Source organism: Impatiens glandulifera, chromosome 1, assembly GCF_907164915.1.
Source record: "Impatiens glandulifera chromosome 1, dImpGla2.1, whole genome shotgun sequence".
NCBI lineage: Eukaryota > Viridiplantae > Streptophyta > Magnoliopsida > Ericales > Balsaminaceae > Impatiens > Impatiens glandulifera.
Window position 1 is genome coordinate 152,914,095 of NC_061862.1, and position 14,338 is coordinate 152,928,432.

At 27.3% G+C, this 14,338-nt stretch overlaps 1 protein-coding gene across 1 annotated transcript; it reads left to right on the forward strand.

Moving 5' to 3' along the window:
* The first annotated feature begins 9,381 nt into the window (after window positions 1-9,381).
* Window positions 9,382-10,114, forward strand: LOC124915890 (transcription repressor OFP12-like). Its single transcript, XM_047456641.1, has 2 exons — window positions 9,382-9,526; window positions 9,603-10,114. The coding sequence occupies exons 1-2, from the start codon at window positions 9,407-9,409 to the stop codon at window positions 10,059-10,061; spliced, it is 579 nt and encodes a 192-aa protein (XP_047312597.1). The 5' UTR covers window positions 9,382-9,406; the 3' UTR covers window positions 10,062-10,114.
* The last annotated feature ends 4,224 nt before the right edge of the window (window positions 10,115-14,338 follow it).

A 14,338-nucleotide genomic window follows, 5' to 3' on the forward strand; every position in this document is an offset into this window, starting at 1 on the left:
CAACAAAAACTGGACTTGGGTTGCATCCAGTTTCGTTCCTGAAATTTTTTAGGCTTTAAGCGAAAGCATGAAATTGGGACCCTATGCATAAACTTCACTTGTGTTTCACCGTTGATCTTCAATAACCTTCCAATATCTACAAAGATGCAACATAAATTGTCAACGAAAATAACTTCTTCTTACATTTTTAGATGCAAAATCATTGATAATTGTATCGTAATCAATATATTCCAAAAAATCTTTTTCAATACATAAAATAGCAAGTCCATTCAATCTATCTTGAGACATCGAAGATCTTAGATAATTTTTCAATAATTTTAACTTAGAAAAACTTCTTTCAGCAGAAGCTACCGTAACAGACAATGTTAGTAAAATTCGATATACAATAGAGACATTATGATAACAATCTATTGACATTACAAAATCAAGAATTTCAGCAGCGGGCATATCCAAACTAGGTAAAGCAACTTGTAGTATTTTTAGTTCAGAAAACAAATCACTCAAATTAACATCACATGTATCTTCATGAGAAAATACATTACAAAATGTGCTACACTTTTCTTTCAATTTGCTTTCATTCAATGCCTTCAACTTTCCAGAATTCATAAGGAACCCAAATAAGTCATTAAACTCATTCAATTGTTCAAACCTATGTTTTAGGGATGCAAGAGACATATCAACCAATACTAAAAAATAGTTGATCCTAAAAGATTCTTCTGACGATTGTTGTTCAACATTAGAAGTATTATCATCAAAATATTGTCTAGGGATCTTCTTAACACGTTTAGTCGAAAAAATAGGATCTATGTCCATTTCACATGCAATATCATTTGCAATAATTAAACTAGAGACAAACCCATCTATTCGAAACTTCTCAAAAATGCAATTAAGCTTTCTAATTGATTAATGGCAGAATCAATACACATAGATGAGGACTGCATTTTCTTACTAACCATATTTATAGCAAACAAGATTTCATACCAAATAACCATACCAAAATTAAATTCAAAACTTTCAATCATTGATGCCAAACTTTCAGATTCACTCTTTGATTTAGCATCATCACAAATATTATACAATTCAAGCAAAGCTTTCCTTACCTGAGGAGCTTGAAATCTGAGTGCTTTAATGCTTTTAACACGAGCCTCCCATCGAGTGTTAGATAGAGACTTTACAGTCATATTAGGAACATTATCAAGTAAAACTTTCCATCGCTTGATAAAATTAGAAAATAATACAAATATGCGTTGTACAATTCCAAAAAAGCTAACGGCCGTAACACAAGAACTAGCCAAGTCACATAAAGTAAGATTAAGACTATGACAAGCACATGGCATGTATAAAGCTCTAGGATTAATGTCAAGTAACCGTTTTTGAACCCCTTGATGTTTTCCTTTCATATTTGAACCATTATCATATCCTTGACCACGAACATCATTAACATTTAAATCAAAAGACTTTAGGGAAGCAATAAGTTTGTTAAAAATACCTAATCCAGAGGTATCATCAATTTGCAAAAACTCTAAAAAATATTCTTCAACTTTACATTTCGTACCTGATATGTTCACACACCTCACTAGTAGAGTCATTTGTTCCTGATGACTAGTATCAGGAGTGCAATCAAGAATAACAGAAAAGACTGAGAGAGACAGACAGTGAGACAGACAGTAGGGTTTTCAATTTTTTGTTCTGATAGTGTTAGTTTGTTTCTCTATTTGGCTATAGAGCCATGGGCCAAAAAATCTAACATAATAAAAAAAAATTAAAGAATAAGAAACTAAAAATCCTTACTAATACCTAGCATATATAAAAAAATGGGCCCCTTTTTGGTCCTAGGCCCTAGGCTGCCTACCCCTCCAGGCCGGGCCTGGCTGCATCTGTACTTGAGTGTGGTGGATCTCTTGCCTTCGGATTAATTAAGGGAGGGTATTTATAGCATTCTAAGGTCGGTTTATAAAGCAAGTGACTTCTGTTTAGTCAAAAGACCATAAAGACCATTATGGTCTTTTGGCCATTCTCCGACCAGTTACCGTTCTAAGCATCAATGATGCACCTTGATGTAAGGGAAATGATCATTTCAATTTTTTAATGAGGTCAAAAGGTGGAGAAATTGCAGAGTTCCATATTTGAAAAATCAAAGATGGTTGTTGTTCTTATCCTCCCGGCGTCGCGAGAAAGACGACGAACCATGCATGAAACATTGTCGTTTTGGGCGAAAAATCGGACGTGGGACGCTCTGTTGGCGACCCGTCCGAGGTTGAGCGTTTCGTCACATTTTGGCTAATGGCGCTGAAGCACATGTTAGTTGATAATGTGCTTCACGAGCGCGTCTTTGTTCAGTTGCAACAGGCGACGCGGATGGCTCTTACGCGTTGGATGAAATTCCAACACCTATTCAAAATTCAAAGGTTGTGGCTCATACTATAGTGATTCTTCTGGTTTTATTTATATATATATATATATATATATATATATATATATATATATATATATATATATATATAATTTTAAGGTTTGTTTAAAATTGATTTTTCTTTCACCATTTTAACTTTATTTAAAATTTTTAAAATGTACAAAATATTTAAAATAAATATGACGTATATTTTGCCAATTTATTTTAATTTTTGTATATTTTTTAGTTAAATAAATAATTTATTTGGGATAAAATGTATACAATGTTTTCCTTACATTTTTATTTTAATCTCTTTGATTTTTCTGAAATTAATTTGAGATAAAATGAGTATAACATTTATCCCAACTTATTTTATTATTTTCTTGATCATTATCCTTAATTAATTAGAACTTAATTATCATAATAATTATTCTAATTTATCATTTAATTGGGTTTTGGTCTGGTTTTAATTAATTTAATTTTTTTTATTCATAAATAATTAAAATAATTATTTTTCAATTTATAAATTAGATATATATAATTTTAGTACTTACCGTACCGAATCCATAATTTAAAAAAATTATTTTGATAAGTCAAAATCCTTTAAAAAGTTATATTGATAAAAGAGTTTTTAGTTTGGTGTCTAACCTTTATATTCTTAAAAGATGTTTTAACTTTGCCTAACATCAAATATACTCAAATTATAAACTGGAAGAATATAAAATTACTTTTCATGTATAAAGAAGCTTAGAGGGACATTATATTTAAGTCGAATTCCCACAAATGAGCATAATTGACACTTTATCAAAATTGGAATATTTGTATAAAAAAATCACTCAATTGAAGAATTTCACGGCGATTTAAGATGGTTTTGTTTGCTTTAGTGTTAATTTGTAATCCGATGTGTTTGCATTCATTTTGTACATTTATTGTCTTGTTTTCAATTTCTTTTTTAAGGCAAAGGTTTGTTTTGTCTTAATTTTAAGCTTATATTGATTTTTTTCTCTTTTTAGGTTTTAATGAGATGACGTTTATCGTTAACAAAAATAAAAACCATATATTAAGATTATAACTCAAGATATCTCGTCACTCAATTGGCATAACCTTTTCAAAGTATGTTTCATTCTTTTAGAGAAAAAAGTTAGAAAATATTATAAAATGGCCCTGATATAATGCAAAAGAATAATTGATAGTTTATTCATTGAATTTTTAAATTATTCGGTCTTATTTTTTTTTTGAACATGTTGATAAATAAAGTGTACTTGGCTAAATTTAATTATTTTTTTACTTAACAATTATTAATTATTATTTTTGTTTACATTAAATGATAAGAAGTTAAATATTACCATATAATCATGACTTAAGGTAATCTAGGTGAAAATTCAACTCAGAGATTGTTTTCAGTTGAATTATATAAAATTTTAATAATTATTTAGCAAATATTTAAAACTAAATGATTAATCTATTTAAAACTGATTTTATTTTTGATATTTTGAAATTCTATTTATTTTATAAATATATAAAAAAAAAATCATAAAATTACCCCATATATCCCATATAAATAATAAATACCAAAATATATTTAATATTAAAATAAAAATAATTAATTAATCTTAACACTATATTTTTTTACATGAATGTTGTAAATAGTTATTAAATATTTATTATATAATTTTTTTTTTAAAATTGGTTAAATTATTTCATTAAAATCTCCAATTAAAAATAGTAGAGTTAGAAATTAAAGTTAGACAAATTATAATTACGATTATTGATCACAATAAAAAGATCCTAAAAAATTGATTAATAACATTAAATATTTATTATACTAATTATGATGGTATTGTAGTTATTTATTTTTTATTACTAAATATTTATTATTATTATTAAATAAACTAATAGTTAATTTTAGGGTTAAGCAAAAAAATCAATTAAATTATTGTTTTAAAAATGATTACTGAATAATATATTTTTTAAAAGCTGAAATTAAAAAATCCAATAAAAATCTGTTAAGTTAAAAATTAAAATTAAAATTAAAATTCAAAATAAAAAGTTTTTAAAAAAAAAATCATCATTTGATATGTATTTTATCTAATAGTTCATTTTTACCAGTAAAATATGATAATATATATTTTACAAGTTGTTTGTTAAATTATTTCATATAATTTTTGTTTAGGAAAATTTTTGAAAGTAAAAGATTTTATTTAAGATTTCGTTAGTTGGATGAATAGTTATTTACGGTAGAATTTTTACGAATAATATGTGAATGAAAAAATGTTGTATTATGGTTAGTCGTATGAGTCACAAAAAAGTTAATCGTCAACTCACTTATTTTTGTATTGTCAAATGGTGACTAGTATTTGAAGTTTTTTATAAAATGTTATCGGGATTCATGGGTGATACCCAAATATTTGAGTATTGCTGAAAATTTTGGATTGATGCGGCTGACAGACCTACATATTTGGGTTAACATCCTAATTATTTTTTGGTGAACTATCTAGTTTGAGAGAAATCGTCGAACTTTTATTCGATGTGTATCATTCATAATATTATTATCACGACGTTTTCTGAGATTCGTTTAGAAAACCAATAAAGTCTGTCGAAGAGTTAATCGTTCCTCTCGAGAATTCACGAGCTCGATAACTTATTGAGTACAATTTTTTTTTTATGTTATGCTTTTTCGTTATGCTTAAATGATATTTTTTTTTTTTAAATATAAACGAACCTTTAAAAATTAATTAAAAAATAGGATAATATATTTCTTAAAAATTAATTTAATTTTTTTTTAAATCACTAATTTTTGCAAGGTTTGGGTTGGGTAGGACCGTAATTCGCTGGACCTGTGTGGCATATTTTTTCTTAAGAGCTGGAAAAGATAGAGAAAGGGGGACTAGGATAGATCATTAGGGTCCAGGTGCAGGCCTAGGAGACTAGGACTTTAGGTTCAATTTTATTATTATTATTATTATTATTTGTTTTTCGCAATAAAAATAATTATATTTTATTACTCATACCAACACAAGTTACTCATGTTTTAATAGTTTGTTCCGTTACAGGTCATTTGATATTGAAATTTATAGATTTTTTTTAAATTCATTAAATACATCGATACCATTTTAATTATTAAGTTACTTAATTTATCAATTAAAATATCAATATATCATTCATTTACTTTTTAATAAATCTAAATTTTAAACATAATTTTTTTTTAATAATTAATGATATAAAAATCTCAATTAACCTACTATTTTATCCCAAAAAAAAAAATTCCAACATATTCCTAAGAAAATATAAGGTCAAACAAGCTCAAATATTCATTTAAATAAACTCTCAATTTGAAAAATAAAATAAATAAATAAATTATCAATAAATCACCCTTTTTTTGACCAACCTTTCTTAATCAAATTATTCGATTTTATTTTCTTAGCTTGGATACTACTAAAACACTAATATATATATATATATATATATTAATAAATTAATATTTTTAAAAATATTTTTGTACTTTAAAAATAAATAAATCTAGTATTAAAATTGTATATCGATCACAGTAAGAGTTTGTTCTCTAAATAATTCTGTATTATTTGAAAACCATTAATAGATAGTAATTTTGAGAGATGTGTTTTTATTGATAAAATAATTGAAAGTTATAAATCTATAATAATAAAATATATAGAATTTTTAAAATAAAAATAATTTAGTATTTTAATCGATGGATTAAGTGATATAATTAAAAAAATTAATGAAATAATGTTTAAATAGTGTTGAGTTTTTAAAAAAAAAAAATCAATCTCAAAGTTTGTTTAAGAGAATTGATAATGAGAGAAAATTTGAAAAAGAAATGACACAATTTAATTGGATGAAAAAAAATATTCTGAATTGTCAACTTTTTATGATTGAACTATGTTTAATTATTTTTGTTGATTAATAATTTAATTAATTAGTTTTCATTTGATTTGCTGCAGTCATTATTAAAAATAATTAGATAAGTTTAATTTTTGTAAAAGTTTGAGTTAGGCACCAAATCATTTAAATTAATGAATATTTTGTAAGAAGAACAAAACCATAAATTATTAAAAATGTATTTCAAAATATGATAATTGATTGTGACAACTCATCTTAAAGGATATGCATTTAGAACAATTGAAGAAGGTTGGAAATAGACGAATACTACTTGAGAGAAATTTTGGAAAATTAGGGTTTCTAGTAGGTATAAAAATTTATTGATTGATGCATTGCAATCACCTTATCTATAGTAAAGGGTTTTGTGAGGCTTAAGTCATCAATTGTCAATTATAATATATACCTAGAATCCAACACTTTTATTATTTTCATGTAAGATATTTGAATCAAGATCCATTTATAATAATTAGAAAAAACTAATAAAATATTTGAAAACTCTTTTCTATTCATCCTATAACTAAAGTCAGAAGTTATAAATACTATCCAATCAATTAATGTTAAAACTTCGACTTTAAAAGTTATTTTTACGAATTTTTGATATTCAAAAATTCGATGGAATCGGTCTGGGAGTTAATCTTTATTTTTCAACATCTACGAGTTTGATAACATATTGAACAACGTATTTTTATTCGTTTTTATTCAATACTTTTTGTGAATTTTTGTAATTATCATATAAACAGAAATTGAGCAATTAAGCTGGAAATAATTACTTATCCCCACAAATTTGAAGACATTAATATATAGAGTTAGGTGCGTAAAGGCTTAGGAGCCAATGGTATTCATAAATCACACAACTACCTGCAGCAATAAAGGCTGCTCAGGGGACCATTGGTCCAACCTTATCAAGCATGTTATATTTCTTTATTTTTTCTGTCTTTCACTTCACCCCTTTTATATATGGTATACCTTTCATTATAAAGAATAATTAATGAATATGATGGTTACACTTATTTTCCATGGGAGGAAGCTTACTTATTCCTAACACACGATTCTTTACCGTTATGTACGTTTTAAATAAAATAATTGATTCCGTAACTTTTTTTTTTGTCTCTTAAGCATTTGAATTACTCTAGTGAGTTAGCTCAACGCTTTCTAATGATAATACTTTATTTATTGTCGGAAGATTAACACTCTAAGATAGTTCGCGAAAAAATATATCTTAATTAAATGTCTCATATTCTATTAGTATTAAGAATGTCTTAAGGAATGTTTGTTTAATTTTAATTCAAAAACTAATAAAAGTTATTGACTGATTTCTTCAATTTGTGTTAAGAGTTCTATTTTAACATTTTAAAAATAAATTGTTTATCATATGTTATCATGTGTTAATTAAGAAGTATATAATAGAGTTGTTTATATTTAATATCTTTTACTTATACAATATGGTGGAGAGGTGATAAAAAAAATGAATAGAGAGGTAATAAAAAATTAACATGAAAATGTATTTTTGTTAGTAAGTTAAATTATCCCTCATATTTATAATATCAACTTTAATTTAAGATATTTTAAGTATAATTAAACTCGTGACTTATTATTTTTTAGGTAAAACTCTTGTCACTTTAATTATTACAGTGGATTAACATGTTAATTTGTTTTCTTACTAAAAATAATTATATACAATTAATAAATAGTTCTATTTTGATTGACATTTCTAAAGAATTTAAATCTCCCAATTGCCTTAAATAGAAGAGAAGTTCAAGTAGGGTAATTTAAAAGGTTTAATTTTAAAATTGGAGAAAATAAAACATTTCACATCTTCTCTCTATTTTTATTTTTATTTTTTTAACCCTAACAAAAAAAAGCACATTATGGATAGAAAAAAAAAACATGAACTTTTTTTTATTAAAAAAAGACTTGCATCGGATTCTAAACATAGTGGCAAGATTAATTTGGATTTCTTAGTAAAAAATACTATTATAAAACATGTACCCTTACATTTAATGAATTGAAAAAAATATTAGAATCAAAAGCCTTGTTATCTATTCTCGCAAAAAATAATAGATGTTATTATAACTATTTGAAGGAATTTTTTTAACATGATATTTTAGAGTAGGTAGGTACGAATAAACTCGTAATCTTTGATATTTTAAACACTCATTTTTGTCATTTATACTAACATAGTGAGTTAATTCATTATTACTTTAAAATTTTGGTATACAATTTTTCTTTTCAAAAATCAAACCAAGTAATGATCTTTTTTTATACAACATGATCAAAAAATTTTTTAAAAAACTATTCATTTTTTATTTAAAATATTTTATCTAATTAAATCATATCTTTTATACTAAATAAAAATAAAAGCACTTCTAATACTCATTTAGTGTGTTATTATATATGTTTTCAATTCAATCTCATATTTCTAGATAAACTAATAGATATGTGGAAATAACAAGTGTTTTCAAGGCTTGTTGTCCTTTTTAGTTAGGTAATTATATAATATTATTACTAAACCATTCCATGATTTTAGTTCTAGTTCTTTTAGATATTTTTCTTGAATGCAGGTGCGGATCTTTTTAGGGGTTGGGTCAGTTTCATCCCACCCAAAATAATTGGTATATTATCGACTAATTTCTGTAAAAAAATTATTATTTAATTCAATATTTGTTTATTTAATTTTAAAAATAAACAAAAATTCACATTAATTCATTTGTTCATAATTTTTTATTTTCTTTAGGTATACCTAAACTTTTTAAGCCCGCAAAACTCTAAACTTTTTAAGCCCGCAAAACTCTAATTTTTGAATCCGTTCGTGAAAGTATGCATCTCGTTGTTAGTTGTTATTATTATTTTTAATTCTATATATTGCATTAGGCAATATTAATTAAGGTACATAGTTCATGCCCATCTTTCTAAGCAATTGTTAAGAATATGTTTTTAATAGATCAAAAGTTACTATTTCAATTTAAGTTAAAGTACACTAATTCTTATGTTTTACCCCCCAAATCAAAAAAATGTCATACCTATGTCTCTATCATCTCTCTATAAACATCTAGCTAAACTAAAGTTCATAGTCCATAACTACAACTCTTTCTCTCTCTCTCTCTCTCTGAATCAATGCGGGGTATAGTGAGAAGAAACCTAAACCTAGTGAATCTATGCTTCACAAACTTCAAAAGTTCTACTCCTATTGCCTCATCAACTCTTTACCAATATGAAGAAGAAGAGGAGAAAACAGTCAGTCTTGTATACATATATATAGTAATTTCTGTAACACTTAAGTTTGTTAATGAAGTGATTATGTGTTTTGCAGAATAATTTTCCAAAAACATTAAATTCATCGGACATAGAGCCGCCACTGGCAGCCATTGATCACTCCGACCTTGCCACTGTTTTCTCCTCGGAGAGATTCTTTTTCTCCTCTCCCGGCCGAACAAGCTCTATAATGGACTCTTCCTTTCCCTTCATGTTACCGGCCACATCTTCAGATTCACCTGTACTGGACCCGACAGGAGGACTGGATGGTACTGTCATAGGAGGCGGCGTGGCCGTGTCCACTTTCTCGGAGCATCCATATATGGATTTCCGGCGATCCATGGAAGAGATGGTGGTGGCCGGAAACCTGTTTGATGTCAGGTCTAATTGGGAATACTTGCACGAGCTCCTCCTCTATTATCTTGTTCTCAATTCCAAACCCACCCACCATTTTATCGTCCATGCTTTCTCCGATTTGCTCGCCAATCTCACTTATACCGGAGAATCTAGATCATAAAATGGGTTTAATTTGTTATTAGTAATGTTGGAAAATCCGACGTAATAGACCAAAATGTCTGATTAATTTAATTTTAAAAAAAAAGGTAATGTTATATATTTTTATGTGTTAAAATGTTAATGAATTGTATAACTCATATTTCATTTTAGATAACTTATTTAAGATGTTTTTGTTAATTTTTAATTATTTTTTAATAATGAGCTAGGACTCATTTAGTCCTTTAAAGATTAATTTGTAAGAACAAAATGAGTCACTCTACTGTTTTGTTTGAATTTGGCTTCATATGTAAATTAGCTAACTAATATATACCCATAAACATTAAAGTGTATAGGGAAAGTAACTATTGTCTCAACAAAAATGGAAATGTTCAATAACAAATTCTAGATAATACCATATTTAGTTAATAAATCTATGTGTCTTTTCTTAGGAATGAAGGGTGGAGATATAATATAAACAAAATAAATTTAATAAACATCTCAACATAAAAATTTAAAGATTTCTATTTAATTAGAGTATCACTTAATAAACCACCAACATTGCTAGAATATTTAATCACTAAAATGTAAATTATTATATATATATAAAAAGTTACTATAGCTCAAATTAATAAAGAGAATACCCAAAACAAAATGCCTGAGTAAAAAGATTGAAGTTTCTAGACATTCCTATTACATATGAAAATCACACTAAATCAACCAAATTTTAACAAAGAATTGAACAAATATCTAAAAATACCAAACAAAAAGAACATAGTAATAATTACTTGAGATTATTTTTATTGTTACATTAAAAAAAAATATGAATTAGTGGATTGTAAGAAACAAATAAAAATTTTATAACACATATTTTAATTTAGTCCGGTCATTCTATAGAATTTCCAAACTTGTGTCTTCAAATATATGTCGCTAAGTATGGAAGACGAGATTAAAAGTATGACATTTTAACCAATCGAATAAATTATAATATTTTAAATTCAAAAAAAAAATTTGAAATATATTGCGATGTTGTATTTATATAATAGTATTATGAATTATACGAATCGGACAATTATGATCATTGAAAGTTCGACGATTTTTCTCTAACCAGATAATACACCAAAAAATGATTGGAATGACAACCCAAATATGTAGACATATCATATCAACCGCATCAATCCAAACTTCTCAGCAACTACACAAAGACTCGGGAATCACCCAATGAATCTCATTAATACTTCACAAAAGACTTCAAATACTAATCACCTTCGACAATGCAAAAGTAAGTGAGTTACGGATTCAACATTTTCGCGACACATACGACAACGAATAGTCATAATACAACATTTTGTCATGTACATATCACCCGTTAGAATTCCACCATGAATAACGTTTCATTCCAAAAATGAGATCTTGGATAAAATCTTTAACTCTCAAAATTTTCTCCCCCAAAAAAAATATGTAATTATCTTAGCGAACAAATTGTAACAATGCCCCAAATAGAAACTATCCATATATTGTCAACGCATAACATTTTGTTAAACGGTGACATTTGTTTGCGTCATGCCAAAAATAAACTTTATTATGGGATTAAGTCTCCATAATGTTTAATCTTGTTTTATATCTAATTTGGCTAGCGAAAACACTAGGTCGAGGAACAAACATGTTCTTAACTGTGATATCTACATATAGAAATGTAAGCAAGTTCAGGATACGTCGTAGCTAGACTTTGGACACTACACCAAATCAGTGTCGGACCTGAGATTTCGAGGCCTAAGGCGAGCACAAAACTTGGTGCCCTCAAAGCTTAATATTCATACATATATTTTTTATCGATTTAAATATAATAGTATTTGTAACATGAATTCTAGAAATAAAATATCATCAAAACAATATGTCATAAGTAAATACTAAAAATACAAAGAAGATCCAAACAAAATATAAAATTCATGTTCCGAACTAGTACATAGTCACTTGAATATTACTCGTCTTGCATTTTTTGAAGCGAAAGTATTGATCAAGTTTGCATAATTAACTTTCTCAATAATTTTTTTCTCGATATATAACATAGCTAACCCATTTAGTCTTTCTTGCGACATAGTTGATCGAAGATAAGTTTTAATCAACTTCAATTTGTAAAAACTCCTTTCCGTAGATGCAACAGTAACTGATATAGTCAGCAAAACTCGATATGCGATATAAGAATTTGGATAACAACCATCCATTGTTTTCAAATAATTCAGCACATCAATCGCTCTTTTTTCTTCTTCGGGTAATGAATGTCTTAACAACTTTAGTTCTAGAAATAAATCTGTTCCATCAACATCGGAGTGCCCATCATGTGTTAAAGAATTTTGAAGATTGACACATGAGCTAAATAGACCATCACCATCAATATACTTCAACTTCTCCAAACTAAATAAAAACCCAAAGGTTTCTTCGTACTTTTGAAATTGCTCAAACCGAGTCTGGTTTTTTATGGGTTTCACACTTTCAACATGGCTTTCCCATCCTTGTACCAAAAATAATCAAGTAAATCGAACCAAAATCTCACCGAAATCGGAGGAAGAACTCTAGTGGGCAGTGGCCCAGTGCCGAGAAACAAGGCTGGAACGAGCAAAAAAGGCCCAAGAGCTCGGGGAAGGAGGGAGACGACCGAGTTTTCTGCTTCGATTCCGGCAGGCTGGAGGATCGACGATGAGCTTGGGGTTTGGGGGAAGTGTTTCCTTTTCTTTTTTCCAGAATGCTTGTTCTTATTTTTTTTTCCTTGATTTTGTTGATAAATGTAAATCGTGCGATTCTTTTCACCAAGTAAGATAGTGTTTTTTATTTTTATTTTTTTGGATACAAATTAAGTTAGGGCTTATCATTGATAGGTTATCAATTATTATTTATGGGCTTTTTAAAAATAAGCCCATGAACATCAGTATAATTTATTTATTTTTTGAAGATTTTGGTGCCCCAAAAATATTTGGGTCTGAGGCAATTGCCTCACTTATTACACAGCAGGTTCGGGCCTGTATCAAATGTCGTCCCAAAATCTAATAAAAAAATCATCCCAAACAATGAATCTAGACTGTTCACGAAAAATTTTCTACATAAAATAAATTTCCTCTAAATTTTACATCCCGCTGGATAATTAGACATCTTGGTGAACTAACCAGACCAATCATTACCGTACTTACATATAATTATCGATGCCAAAATACTATTCGGCTCTGTTGTAAATCTACTACACAATTTTAATAGAATAGTCTTATTAAAAGAAATAAGATCTCGAATATTTAGACATCCTTGATCTCTACAACATTTAATCTTATCTCAACTAACTAGATGCCAAAACAATGAATTAGAAGATCCCCATAAAAATTTACACATTATTCTCTCAATTTTCATCGCTACGCTCTTGGGAGAATGAATAACAATATTCTATATGTGGGCATTGATAACAACACGCTCTTAATGAGGATTAGTTGACCCCCTTTCGAGATTATTTTACTTTTTCATCTAAAAAGTTTACATTTCATTTTAGTGATAATTATGTTTTAAGATGCCTTGTATCGTAATTTAACAATTAATGACATACCAAGATATATTGAAGGAAGACCAACAATTCTAAACCCCAGCACATTTGTCAACTCATCATTCTTCTATTTGAAATAAAATTTGTAAAAAAGATATATGACTTATTAATATTAACTCGTAGACCAGAACATGCACCGAATAACTATAAAATATTCTGAAGATGTTTAAAATTACTATAGGTAGCCTATACCATGCAGAACATGTCATCAATGAAAAAAATATGATAAGGTAAAATGATATCTTCTTAACCTACAACTCACTACACGGACGAGTTCCTAATTTTCTATGAAAGTCATCATTGTTTAGAGAGTTTCCATAACAATGACGAACAAAAAAGGAAAGAGTTTATCAAGATGACTAGTCCCTCTAGAGCTCTCAAAAAATCTTAAGAACTCTCATTAATAATAACAAAAAAACCTAAATGTCGAGAGGCAAAATATAATCCAACAAATCCATTTTGCACCATGTAAACACTAAAAATCTATATACCCAATTTATAAAATTAAAATAATTGTTTTACTTTATTTTTTAATAAATAAAATCAAAATAATTAACCCCAATTTCAAAACCTAACTAAAACAATTAATTAGATTAATTATTGTGATAATTAAAGCCTAATTAATTAAGGGAAGTGGTCAAAACAATAAAATAAAATCATTTAGGAAATATGTTGTACTCATTTTATCTTAAATGATTTTAGAAAAAATCAAAGGATTA